Genomic DNA, 14801 nt, shown 5'->3' with positions numbered 1-14801 from the left:
ATGTTAGGCTAACTGGTCTATAGTTACCTGCTTTCTGTCTCACTCCCTTCTTGAATAGGGGTGTTACGTTTGCGGTTTTCCAATCTGCTGGGACCTTTCCAGAATCTAGTGAATTCTGGAAGATTACAACCAATGCATCCACTATCTCTGTAGGCTGTTTCGTTACCCATTACCAGATCCAAAATGGCCTGTTCCCTGGTTGGTTCCCCGACGTATTGGTCTAAGAAACAGTCCTTAATACAATCTGAACTCCTCAGGGCTATTTTTGCCAGTTTGATTTGTCCAATCTATGTGAAAGTTAAAATTCCCCATGATTATTGCATTACCTTTTTTACAAGCCCCCCTTATTTCCTGACTAATATTTCACCAATCGGCTGAGCCTGATATGCATGAAATAAATGCATCAACTGGTGCTTCACCGCCCTTTGACACAACAATATGAGCCTACAAAAGACATCGTGGCATGTAATAAAAGGGCAGTGACTGTAATTCAGAAAGGATTACTGTAACAAATTGTTTGATTGGCAATATTTCTCTGACTGTTGGTCAGATTTGATCAAATTCTTATTGATCTGAGTTTGCAGAAGAAAACATAACTACGTAGTATACTAAGGCAACAATTCCAAACAACAAGGGTTTCCGTCCAGATAAAGGAGCTGACTACTTGCAGGAAAATTCAACCGACTGATGCTGAATCAAATCTAAAACCGACCTTGGAATTACTGGAAGAGCAAAGTACCACCAGTCATGCTGCAAACCTATCAGGCTGAATAATGTTTAAAAAATTGTTCAACTGCAAGCTGGATTTGTGCATCTATTAGGTACAATGTTGAATTCTCAACCAAACAGGTCAAGAGTTTAAGTCCCAGTCTCCTGACCAGACACAACTGATAGATCATGGAACAGCTCACCACATGGAAGTAGAGTTGTGTCCACTGCAGAGGAGAAAAGGTCAATATGATCAGTCCCACCAAAATAAGGCATGCCTCATTCCACTCTGGAGTAACCCCCAGTGTGGAATGGATGTAAGCTATGGAAAAGTCCACAGGAAAATCTTGCTACTGGTTGAAGGAAAAATCTTGAGAGTGGGACGATGGGAAAAATAATAAACAATTAAGAAATCCTGTAAGAAGTTGAATACAAGCCCTTGATGCCCTATTCAAAATTTTAGTCAGGACCAGTTAAAAACAGTTGCTCTCCTGAACTTTCATCGGTTGAAATTTCATAGATTCATAGAAAGGATTTAGAGCAGCAGGATTTAGATTTACATTTAATGCACTTCCTTTTTCAGTAGAACAGTCAGCAACTGGTGATTATCAGCAGATGTTACTAAGAATTACATGGAAAGTGCACAGGACCTTCCAAATGGCCTCAGGCCTTAGATCTCAGACAGTGAATCCTTTGAGTAACTTGTGAAGATTTGAGCATTAAATTTGTCAGGAGGTTGGAACTTACATCAGGATTTGTAGGAATTTCAGACAAAGACGACTAGAGAATGTCTAGATTTATAAACTTCCACAGAATAATCATAAAACAGATTGCCCTTTAAACAAATTATCAAAGTAACCACTTTGTATGGTGCAGGACACTAATGAAGGTTGAAACTGCTAATTTTTTAAGGCCTTTTTTTTTATTACCACATATGTCGACGGGCCCTTGTCTTCACGTGTGACATATGAGTGATTGTGACATATGCTATTAGGCCTACAAAATAAGGCGTGTTGCGAGAGCCAATCATAGTTTACTTAAGATGGATACCAAGATAGGAATTAAACGTAAGCTTGACTTGAGAACCTTCAAGGATAAATATCGCACAAAGCAATTGAGTGGAAAGGCCAGAAAATGTTTATTATTTTTTGTATATAATTAATTTTGACTTTAGAAAATGTCCAAATATATGTTAAGTCCGTTTATTTCAACGGACCGCTTATGTCAACAAAATCAGAATGGTTCCACGCATGTCGACATAAGTGGATACGTCTAAACTTTCAAAGCAACCATAACTCAGAGCATGATAAACCTGAAAAAAAATGTGATGCTTCCCATGAAAGCACCATATTGACAATTAAATTTCACAGAAATATTTCCTGCTACACTATGCTCTGAGGTGCACTCCCTTTATACTTCCGAATATTTCTGTTTCAGTGATTCAGACAATTGTACTTTTCTAATAATTCACTCTAATTCCAGTGATACATGAGGCCAAGAATAGGGGCCTAACAAACAACATTCAAAATAGCTCCTAGAGACAGCATCATTAAATCCTTAGTGAAACAAGGTTACAGTAATCTGTCACCATGTAAGACGTTCACTTGAAGTAACTTAGTGTAGTTTTTACTAAGATAAATGTACCCAAGTAAGTGGCATGTAGTAAAGTTTGCACAAGAATAGTTATGAAAAGCAGGCCTTATAGGTGAGCAAAAAGAGACCTGTGTTAAGTGAATCGCTATCTTGTGAAAGCCTTGTTTATTGACCTTTTAGAAAATAACAAGTCATTTCCTTTCACCACAGATCCCACCCACCTGGGTTTGCAGGTCAAATCTGGACCCGCCATCAAAATTCCACCAATTAATTTTACAGTGCAGGGTGTAAAATAAGACCTGCAAACTGAACCCAGGCAGGGGCAGCTTTAAAACCACTGGACAGAACAAAACTCCTGCCACTGTTGCCAAATGTAGCCACTTTAGAACTTTTCCAGTAACTGCATTGTTTTCTCTTTCATTGACTGCTTATGCTCCTAGGTCTTGTTACCAAGTTATTTGTGATGATATATTTATAGTAGTTGATCTCCTGTGGTGTTGTTTACAGGGATTCAAGACTAAGTGCAGCCTTCAGGTAAAGTGGGGCTAGAGGGCAGGCAATAATTGGACGAGGGTACATAAAAGTAATTCAGTCCGCTCTTTAACGCCACATATTTTGTCCTTTTTTTAAATGTAAGACCTTGATCTGATATACTTATTTACATTATGTAGCAAAACATACAGCCATTTGGGAGGCAGGGAAGTCGAATTGGTTGAAACAGAGGAGTTTCTCTGCAGTACAATCTGAGGAGCTGGGAGATGCAAAACTGAGATGCCACAGTGATCGATTAATGTAAATATATCACTGCAAACAGTTTAGTAACAAGACCTAGGAGCAAAATGGGTCGAAGAAAGAGAAAACAGTGCAATTACTGGAAAAGTCCTAACGTGGCTACGTTAGGCAGTGTTTCTTGTAAAAGCCTTGTTTATTGACCTTTTAGAAAATAACAAGTCATTTCCTTTCACCACAGATCCTACCCACCAGGGTTTGTAGGTCAAATCTGGACCAGCCATCAAAATTCCACCAGTTAATTTTACAGTGCAGGGTGTAAAATAAGACCTGCAAACTGAACCCAGGCAGGAGCCGAGATTGAAGCTGCTCCAGTTTGGGTTCAGTTTGCAGGTCTTAAATGAATGAGGCAGGTCTTAAATGAATTGGTGGAATTTTAAGGCAGGAGGATGTCATTACAGTGTGAACAGTTTACACAGATAGATCCTATTATAACTGTGGATATAGAAATTTATAATGGGGAAAAAGTTGATGCACATATGACAAAATGTATAGGGGAAGTAAGATTTTGTACATACAAAGTGCTCACAAACATAAGATAGCTTTCTGGTTCATTTATGATAGCATTTTAACTTTTATATTTGTACAGCAGTAGCATCCCCATTCCAACTTTTTTCTCGTCTTTCCTGAAGGTGGCAACTCTTTCCACAAGCATCTCACCTTACTGATCATTCTTCATTGGGTGAGCCTACTCAGGCCATTCAGCTACGGAAGGAACTGTAGATGAACCAGATCTGGTTGTTACCTGACAGCAATGCGGGCCCACACTCTCTGTCAGGAATTACTGAACGGTGACCAGGAGTTACAACCATCTGCCATCAGCTAGCTGCGATGGTGCTAAGTGAGCCTCTGCAGCTTTTGTTAAAAGAGGAAATAAATATCTTCCTGTATATGGTGGATATCCTGTTAAAACCCAACATTTTATTTTTCACTGAAATTGTCCGTTCCTGTCACAGCCTCACGACAAAACTGGGCGCTCAGAGTTGTTTCTGAAGAGTTAATTTGCCATTTAGAAGTCGAGGTGAATTAGAGACTAGTGTGTGATAGGCTGAGGCATGAGCACAAAAACTCATTGAAAGGGAAAAGGAAAACACAGAGAAACTGCTTTGTTGTCAAATAGGTTACTGTGGTGAATATCTATTTTTAACACACACATTAGGTAGGAGGGATGACTAACAACGTCTTAAAATAAATGTGTGTAGTGGGGGGAGGGGGCACCTTACATTAAAGGATTTCTTAATAATGTTCCCCATTAAGAGCCAACATTTTCCTGGACTCATTTCTATGAAATCTGGTAGTAATAAATAATGACTGTTTCTTTTAATTATGATGCTTATTTTCAAGGGGGATTAAATCCACTCCAAATTAAAGGACTTTGCTCTCATTCTTCGTATCTGGAAGCAAATGTTGAAAAAAAGCAGAGAGCGAGAGGAGAAAGGTTCCTTTAAGAAAGTTGCTTTATACAGATCCGTCATCCATTTGGGAAATCAACGATCCATTTGGTCGAGTCCCAACAGCTGTTACATACTTACCACCATCATTCCCAACACATTACTGCGAGATTCCACAGATAGCATTTAACTATACTTAAAGCTTTGCCTACCAACAGGCTCTCTATTAACCTAAATCTGCAACAAGATACTTGTTTACAGCTCTTAATGCTGAATATAAAGCACCAGAGAAATTAACTGCAGAGCAGAACTGAACATTTATTTTTGACTTACTGTCTGACTAAATGACTCTGAATAAATTAAAATGCTATTTTCCTATAGTTTTATTTTGGTTGCAAGTTCCTGACATATTCCTTGAGGGACTGATGAATGTTTTCTTTGCTCCATTGTGAGTGTGCAAGCTGAAATTATTTTTTTGTAAAGTAAACAAAATTGCTCCAAAGGCCCCAGTTATACTTGGAGACAGCACTGTAGTATAAACAGGCTGGTGCAGAATTTTCCAGTGGCACCAAGACTCACTTCACCAAGTGCGTTTCTGAGAGGCCTCCAGAAGCAAACCGATATCGGTGCTTCCAGTAGTGCCAGATGTTGCTGCCCACCATTTTTCCTGGCTGTGGTCTTAGCCCAACAGTACACGTCAGCAGTGTGATTTTTTTTGTATCACTGCTCTGTTCAGACCGTCCTCCTCTACTGGGAAAGGTCCATGGCCAGAAGTCACAAATACAACTTGTTTCTGCCAGTGTTCTGATATTCTGAATGTAAACAGAGAGAAATTCAAAACCCAGCTGCCTCACTATATTACAGAACCACTTCCAGTGGAAGTGGCCCCACAATATAAAGGTGCTGTAAAATTAACAAACTTTGTGAGGACTGAGTTTAGAAGAATTCCCTCCCCCTTTCCGACCGAGTTGTGAATATGTGGAAATGACTTCTAGTTAAAGTAGTTAATGCCGTCTTAATCCAAACACCTTTTAAAAACAAAAGCAAAATCCTGTGGATGCTGGAAATCTGAAATAAAAACAGAAAATGCTGGAGAAGCTCAGCAACTGAGGCAGCATCTGTGGAGAAAGAAACAGAGTTAACGTTTCAGGTCAAAGACTTTTCATCAGAACTGGAACTCTAACATCTTCCAGTTCTGACGAAAGGTTCGACCTGAAACGTTAACTCTGTTTCTTTCTCCACAGATGCTGCCTGACTTGTTGAGCTTCTCCAGCATTTTATGTTTTTATTTATGAATGAATAGCTAGCTCATTATGAATGGGATTGATGGCTAGAAGGATAAATACAAATAGAGATGATGCAATGTTCAGTGGATTGTTCCTGAGTTGATGGAACTATAGATATGTCACTAAGAAAAGCAACTGATCAAGCTTGAACAATGCAGGATGTAAGATTAGATCAATATCCTGGAGGTTCGCTTAATTTACCTTTTGGGGGCAAGAAGAAACTTTGAAGAACATTTCCTCAGGAGAGTAAATGGGTTCAGTCCATGATAGAGCAGACTGTACACAATCTGTACACAGCCTTCATGTTCCTATGAAATCTAAAATAGATGGGGGAGGAACCAGTGATGTGGCTTCCAGAAAATTTGTATTAAGATAAATTATTTTGGCTATTCTGTGGCCTTGGTATTCTACTATGCAGGGGGTACATTTATTTAAATGCACGCTCTGTCTCTATTGCAGGATTTCTCGTTTCCAGAAGATTCCATCCTGACAGGTGGCACTGAACTTCACTTCAAGACTGCTTGAATTGTTCCAGTTTTGATATTTTATTGCACATTGAGTACTATTAGGTGAAAACAAATCAGTCAAAAAATGAGTAAAACTCAGACAAAAAACTCAAAGCCAGACTTTAGTTGCCAAATTACATTAAAAGCAAAAAAGATAGCCTGTTCAAAAGCAGAATGTCCATTTGAAAACGAGAGTGGTGGCAACCCTGATCAAGGACAAAACTTTATGGCTGGGGGTGGCAGAAGGCCTGTTTATGCAAGTATTGTGGTCAGCTTGAAACTTGACCAACTCTGGAAAAGCAAGTTAAAACAGAATCATAGATGGAAAGAGTAAAGGAACCGATATCCATCACCATGGAATGTAAAGCTAAACATAACCCAAAGCGTTATTAATAATTCAAATTATTGTACTTACCACTTGTATCCAGTTGATCTGGATCACTTTCTTTTTCAAAGAAGTAGCCAGTATGATTAGCAGGAACAAAGTCAGGAAGAAGGCACTGCAGCTGACAAACTCGAAGAAGTAAAGTGCATGACAGTTCATGCAGTTTTCCACTACCTCCTCCAGAACAAAGGCCACAAGTGACAAGACCTGTTCAGGAGAAAAGGCATAACGTAAGTTCAGACAAACATACATCCTGCAAATTAAGCTGTTATGTAGCTACAAAGACCTGTCTAGTTTAGTTGTCTGTGGCCATTGTTAACATACTCATTAGTTAAGGAAAGTATTGGCCAGATACAGATTAAAACACCTTCTTCTTGTCCCTCATAACACATCCTAATCTCAACCTCAGAAGAGTACCCTTTATCGCATCGCTGTGAATTTTTCCATTTCCATACTGGCCAGCCTTGATGCCTTGGTTTGGAGGCAAATTACGGGAAGCTTTCTGCTGTGAACTTGTGCCCATCAAGACCTAAGCTGAGACTGTCTGAAACTCATTTCATTTGGGGCTCTTGCAACTATCATTCGGGTTACATTCAAACCCAAGGGATGAGGTGTGAAGACTGTGTGTTAACCCACTGACCCACCCCAATCCCAATATGCCCATCAACTCAGAAATGTTTCAGCTTCAAATGGGTGGATGATTTTTCTCAGACCGTCACATCAACATGATAAATTATTCCCGAACACACTTAAAATTGGGATGTTTTTCTACATGACAGGCGCTTAACTGCAAGTTGTTGAAAATAAAAATAACTAAAAAGATAGAAATGAACTGTGTATTAAGTGATAATGAAAATTCTCTGCAAATGATTTTTAAACAAGTTTACTGATGGTGACAGTAACTCCAGGCAGGGTTTAAAAGACACATATCTGTGAGTTGCAGGGTCTACTTTGATCTGAACTAGCAGAAAACTATGTGCGTGCTATTTTTAAGTAGGCGTTAACCCACTGAAATTTGATGCGTTAGTGCCTGTGTAAAATGGCTCCTACAGGAATGTAATCCCAGCACGCCAAGCGTTCAGATGTGAGTTCTACCAATTGAAATTTTCTACCCTAAATATGGAAGGAAGAAAGGCCATTTATCCCATGTGATTTAATCTTTTCACTGGAGCATGTATAGATTGCATGGGGTAAATTGTAACTTCCAGCCTGGAAGGGAGCTGACGCGACATTTCCCGGTGCGAAACCCGGAAGGTAAGTGGGCGGGTCTCGATCACTGGCCCATCAATGGCACTTCCGGGTTTCGCGCCTGGCAGCCAGCCTGATTAAAAAGCTGGCTGGCTGTCGGCCAGGAAGGCCTGCTGCAGCAGGGGATCAGAGGGAGGGAGGGATCATAGGCCGGGGGGAAGATGGTGGTGGGGGGTGGGGGGGAAGATTGTGGGGGGGGGAAGATGGGGGGGGGGGGGTGGGAAGATGGTGGGGGGGGGGGGGAGGAAGATGGTGGGGGGGGGGGGGAGGGGAAGATGGTGGGGGGGGGGAGGGGAAGATGGTGGGGGGGGGGGGGAAGATGGTGGGGGGGGGAGGGGAAGATGGTGCGGGGGGGGGAGGGGAAGATGGTGGGGGGGGGGGGAGGGGAAGATGGTGGGGGGGGGGGGAGGGGAAGATGGTGGGGGGGGGGAGGGGAAGATGGTGGTGGTGGGGGGGGGGGGGGGGGGAAGATGGTGGTGGTGGTGGGGGGGGGGGGAAGATGGTGGTGGTGGGGGGGGGGGGGAAGATGGTGGTGGTGGGGGGGGGGGGGGAAGATGGTGGGGGGGGGGGAAGGTGGTGGTGGGGGGGGGAAGATGGTGGGGGGGGGGGGGGAGATGGTGGGGGGGGGGGCAGCGGCTGAGGAAGAACATCGGGGAGAGGAGGAGGCTGAAGAAGATCATCAGAGGTCAGGTGAAGAGTTGGAGGTAGATGGGGTCCGCCATCGGGGGTGGGGGGAAGAGTGGGGGGGTGGGTTGGCCGATCCTGTCAATCAGGTGAGCCTGGATGAAGCACTCCTGCTCCTTCTGGCTCCCAAGCAGTGCAATAACGGCACTCACCTCATGGATCCAGTCCTTCTCACCTGACGTGAGTGGGAAGCGATGGGAAACCCAAACAGGTACAGTTGAATTCATTTTATTATTCCAACACACAAAATATTAAGTGCCTCAAGAATCTCAATGAGGTACATTGCCCTTTTAAGTATCAGCCTGCCTGATTTAAGTGGGGGCGGGACTTCCTGGTGTCTGCTCTCCACACACAGACAAACCTGCCTGGGTTAAACCCAGGAGTAGAGGTGTTGGAGCTGGGATGGTGTCCCGCTCTGAAATCGGAGTATTTTTACTCCCCACCCGCCCTCAACCCACCCGTTCTTGGGGGTTAAAATTTACCCCCGTATGTCTGGCATGACCTGATTTAGTCTCTTAATGGAGGTGAATAACCACAAGTAAAGCTTCCAAAAAGGTAAACATCTCCCTAACTATCAAACGCATCTGAGTGAAAAAGCCAAGATATCAACACAAAACAATGTCCTCTGTTCAGTCCTTACCAGCTGTATTCCTCTGGTGATACTTCCATGATCCCCAAGTATTCCACGGAGTATTTAATCATCTGTGCCTTTTCTTGTAAGCCACAATTCCCTCCACTGTCCCAGCATTTGTTTTTTGTTTAAATCAACATGGACATGTTGAAATGTTGATTTAAACAAATCCACCACAGACAGGTATCTATCTATTCACTACCACTATCAATCTCTAATGATCTAGTAGCACAGACCCAAGCTTCTAACAGTACAATAAATACTGAATTTACAAACATTTTCCCTCAGGAGCTAAAAATTTTGTTGTGATCGGGTTCTGGAGTGATATGTCCACAATTTTTTTTTAAGAAAAAACTATTCCACAAAACTATGCACTATACATAGAATGTGTGAGGTCAAAATGGAAATGCACAGAGAGCCTGAACAGCTAGCAATAGCACACCACCCACCCCCCACCAACATGTCACACATCAAGAGTTTATTTTGTTAAGGTACTCTGTTCTTTTCTTTTCTCCCCTTCCTCTTGGTCTTGCACCAAGACCATGTACAGATTGAGGGAACAGAGAGGCCCATTCTCCCAGATCTCTGCCAATATTGCTTGAACCAATATTGCAAAGGGGTGTGTTTTAAAGAGGGCCTAAAGGAGGAGAATGGGGTGGGGAGGCAAAGGGGTTTATGGAGAGCATTCCAGGGATTATACCATTTATGGCACAGCCAACAAAAGTGGGGCAAAGGGGGAGGGGGTGCACAAGAGACCAAAGTTCAATGGGAGTTGTAGGGCTGGAGGAAGGTCCAGGAGATAGGGAGGGGCAAGGCCATGAAGGGATTTTAAATTTGAGATGGTGACCGGGAGGCAATGTAGGTCAAAAGAGCATTAGGTAATGGGTGAGTGGGACCTGGTGCGGAAGAGGATGAGGGCAGCAGAGTTTTGGATGAGCTGAAGTTTACAGAGGGCGGAGGATGGGAGTTCGGCCAGGAAAACTTTGGAATACTTGAGTCTGGAAGTGACAAATGCATGGATGAGATTTTCAGTGGCAGATGGTCTAAGGCAGGGGATGTTATGGAAGTGGATGTAAGCAGTCTTTGTGATGGGAGGATATGGGATCAGAAGTGCAGCTCTGGGTCGAATAGGACGCCGAGATTGTGAACGGTCTGGTTCAGCCTGAGACAATGGCTGGGCAAGGGATGGAATCCATGGCGGGGATACGGGGACCGAAGACAACGGTTTCACTCTTTCCGATGTTTCCAACTGCAGCAAATTGCAGCTTATCCATGTCGGAGAAGCAGCCTGACAACACAGAGGCAGTGGAGGGGTTGAGAGAGGTGGCGGAGAGGTAGAGCTTGGTGTTGTCAGCATACATGTGGAAACTGGCCCCATGTCTGCAGATGCTGTAGATAAGGAAGAGGAGAATCGATACTTGGGAGATTCCAGAGGTAACAATGTGGGGGTGGGAAGAGATGCTTTGGCTACAATCAAATAGGTAAAAATGGAACCAAGTGAGGGCAGTCCCACTGATCTGGACAACAGAGGAAAGGCACTGGAGAAGGATAACATGGTCGACCATGTCCAAGGCTGTGGAGTGGTCGAGGAGCACGAGGAAGGATAATGTACCATGGTCACAGAGGATGTCATTTGTGACTTTGATTAAGTCTGTTTCAGTGCTGTGGCAGGGGCGGAAACCTGATTAGAGAGATTCAAACATGGAGAATCCCAGCAAAAGCTGACAACTCAAAATCAATAGATTGTGGAGACCTGGAAAAAAGTATAGTTCCCGTACAGTAGTCTATGGAAAATGCTTGCAGCTTTGTACATAATACAGCACCTAAAAAGCAACAATAGCACATAAAAGGTATACAGCACCACCTTGTGCACAAATGTGGAATTGACATTTCATTGTGGAGAATTCTATTGGATATTATTTAAAACATCCTGTCCAGCTTTAAGGGTTCCTGCATTGGTGAAGAAAAATCATGTTTTTTCCTTTGGTACTTCCCACAGTTTATGATTTACATCTTGATTTGAAGCTAGAAAGGTTTGAACCACCCCAAAATTTGTTTTGTTTTAAATTCAAAAGACGTCTCTGCGGCTCAGCATAAAATGAGTGAGATCACCCAATCACAAGGCTTTAAATTAAAAGATGATGTGCACAGTTTTTGTCAAGTTTAAGAAATATCTTGTGTGGCACAGTCATTAAAAACAGTCAGGTCATTCCTGATCGTTCCTGTTTTGATAATGTATTTGTTGTTATTCCTAAAGATTATGCTTTTTCATTACTTATTATACTTTTAAAGGAACACTTTCCTTTACGTTATCTCTGTCATTTGACTATTAAGTCTGTGGTCGCCCTAAATATTCTGTCATGGTAACCAGGAAACGCAGTGCTATCTGGTATAGGATACCACCAGAATGATCTTTTTACTAATTCAATATTTTACAGCTACTACAGCCAAGCCCTGGTCAGGCTAATGACCTGGTCACATAAAAAGGGGTCTTTGTTATGGAAACAACCCACAGCATGATCTGTTGGATGTAAAAGCAGTGGCCAAGAAATGGAATGCCTCATGCGCCACTAGCCACAGAAAAGGAGGAGAAGAAAAGACTACAGCTGGTGACGGTTCTGGAATAAAAGCAGCAGCAGATGATGATGGTGGTGGTTCTGGCATGTTGACCATTACCCCAATGACAGACCAATCCATGTCTCAGATCTTTGGCAAAGTGCCTCAATTCATCGATGCTTTTGGTTTTGTTCTATGTACAGGTATATTGGACACATCCAGACCACCACACTCAAATGGATGAATGCCTCTGATGCCCTTGTTCCACCCAAATTAGTCACCGTCTCCCACCCTGTTGCTCCCCCAGTACTGCCCCCATCATCAATGCCTGAAGTCAGAGGGGCATAAATGCAAGTACATCTGGTGCACAACTGGCACCAGATCTGGCTTGACCATGTCTGTGCTTTGTTCTCCTCAGCCAAAAAAAAAGTTTTTTTTTGGTTGTTTGTATATTCAGTGACCCTGTAGGTAACACCTCTCTGTCTGCACACTATGATTGCCTTGGCAACGGGCAGTTGGAAAGACTATCTGTAATCACCAGGTATTGTTCTGTGATTTATAAATGCGAAGGGTTCGAGGATTTCATTTCCTCATTCACCTGAGGAAGGAGGAAGCCTCCGAAAGCTTGTGAATTTCAAATAAAATTGCTGGACTATAACTTGGTGTTGTAAAATTGTTTACAATTGTCAACCCCAGTCCATCACCGGCATCTCCACATCATACTACTATAGGGTCATCCTGGAGGGCAAGGACAACCCCCAAAATCCTCTTTTTAGGACCAATCATCTCAAACTCCTCTCCTCCAGTTATGAACCGTTTCAGAGTAGTTGAATCACATGTAGTTGATATAGAATTTATTTCAACTTTGGATTTTAAGATTTTCTAGTAGGGCAAGCATTTCTTTCTTTTTCCTTAATCTTTTCCTTTTGCAGGTCCTACCAGGCTAAGTATTTAATCTCAGGCTGCCACAAATGTTCTTGGTTGGCCACCAGGAGGTTCAGTGGAGACTCCACATCTGACTTTCCTTAGCTGCCCCTGCTTTCAGCTTGGCAGCCAAGATTGGGAACTCAGTTCAGCCAGGTGTATCTGCTCCAATGTTCTGCATTTTACTCTCTGCCTCCCCCATTCTCCATGTGGCCTTGTGGTAAAATTCCATTACTGGATGTATCACTATCAGTCTAGCAATGTATTTTCAGGTTATGCTCAAATTTGATCCACACTTGCATAAATTTTCAACATAAATGGACTGGTGGAAATTACAAATGAGAGCATTCAGATATGTGAGTGATCGTTTGCCACTGCCTTGGCCCTACTCTCTGGAACTCCCACCCTAAACTCCTCCAATTTTCTATTTCATTCTCCACTACTGAAAATCTCCTCAAAGCCATCTTTTTGGCAAAGGCTTCAGTTTCCTCTCCTAACTCTCCCACCATGGCTCAGCGTTTATGCCTTTACCTATTTTATGCCCCCTGCCCCAAACTCCGTAAAAAACTGTGGGACGTTTGCTACGTTAAGGTGCTATATAAATGCAAGTTGTTGCTGCGAGTACGAGCTCTTAGTTAGTTAATAGAGCAGTATGGCTGTAAACTCAGGGCAACGTCATTCTTTCACATGTTGTGGAGAGGCTGATTGTTGGAATCAGCAGCGTGCAAGGAGTTTCGCTGGGGTGGGTGTTGTGACAAACCAGAGACTGCTGGGTAATGGACTTATTCAATGGTCTGTGTCATTACGGCTGTAGGATAAATTATAAAATGCTTCTCTGCAAAACAAAGGCTGCAACACTGCCAAAGAACCTGCCTACAAAAAAAGGCTAAACATGATTTATCAGCAATCTCTTCTACTCCACCTTTGAAGATTTTGAGCCACAGTCTAATGGAAAGACTTGTACCTCTGAAAGACTATTCTGTACAAAGTCTCCAAGTACAGAACAAGGCCAGTTATTTATTATAAACCATTTTGAATTAATTAGCTTTGAGCTCCTATTACTCAGGTGTCTTCAGAATATAAAAAAGGATGAACGCTCCCTCCTCAAGGTCTTATTTTAAATTATATAAATTGTTTTAAATTATATAAATTCTTTAAAATAAGGCCATGAAAATGGAGTGTTCCTCCAATTTCCCTTCTCTCTTCTCGCCTAAAAGCACTGGTTCTTTGTTTGGGTTCAGTTTCACAGGCACCCTCTGATACCGTACTCAGGCGAAGATTCTTCATGTGAGGGCCTAGACAGCTAGTGTTGACAGGCTATTCAACTGTGGGCAACTGAAACTAATTGTGTCATTGCCCCAGATTCCTTTCTGGTCTGTATGATCACTCCACCGCCTCACCCCAGTCTATTTCTTCAATGTGCTTCACCCTATATCCCCCAGATCCCCAAACACCTCAGGGATTAAATTTGATTAGGCTGGAAACCGGGAGCGGGTACTAACCCGCGCCCGGGGCTTTCTGCGCAGGAAGGACGAGATGTTCGTCCAGCCTGAACGATTACCTGCTAGCAGTGTTAAAAACCAGGCCTGACATGAGGATTCAAAGACATGCGCACTTTCCACCAGCAGGGGGAGCCCGAATCTCTTAAAGAAAGGATGTCTCTCTGACAGGCAGCCAAAATCTCTTAAAAAGGTAGCCTATACCTGTTATTTGCTGAAAATAACAGTCTGCTGTCTGCACGGAGTCTGAATGGAGATCAGACATCACACACATAAAACACAGATGCAGGTCCCGTCCCTATGTTTACAAACTGTTGAGTTACGTTAAAACATTGAATAAAGGTTGAGCACTACTAAATCCCACATCCTTCAATCTGCATGCCAGACCTCACCAATCTGCCGGTCCAAGTTGGTACCAGGCCTGCGAGAGAGCGTGCACCAAGGTGCTCTGCTGATGCACTAGAGGCCTTGGTGCAAGAGGTGGACAGAAGGAGGGACATCCTATATCCACCGGGGGAGGGGGAAAAAAAGAGGCCCTCCAGATGTATGCCCAAAAGGCAGTAGGAGGCAGCAGGGGATGTAGCCAATGCCAGGTGCATAG

At 43.0% G+C, this 14801-nt stretch overlaps 1 protein-coding gene across 1 annotated transcript in view; it reads right to left on the bottom strand.

Moving 5' to 3' along the window:
* cmtm6 (CKLF-like MARVEL transmembrane domain containing 6) overlaps nt 1-14801 on the bottom strand; it is a 75114-nt gene that overhangs the window by 14409 nt on the left and 45904 nt on the right. The window contains exon 3 of the mRNA XM_068006342.1: nt 6689-6865. Within this exon, the coding sequence (XP_067862443.1) occupies nt 6689-6865 (177 nt within the window). The remainder of the gene's footprint in view (nt 1-6688; nt 6866-14801) is intronic.

This window comes from Heptranchias perlo, chromosome 2, assembly GCF_035084215.1.
Source record: "Heptranchias perlo isolate sHepPer1 chromosome 2, sHepPer1.hap1, whole genome shotgun sequence".
In the NCBI taxonomy this organism is placed as follows: Eukaryota; Metazoa; Chordata; class Chondrichthyes; order Hexanchiformes; family Hexanchidae; genus Heptranchias; species Heptranchias perlo.
The sequence above is the reverse complement of the archived record's forward strand: the minus strand, read 5'-3'. Positions and strand labels throughout refer to the sequence as shown.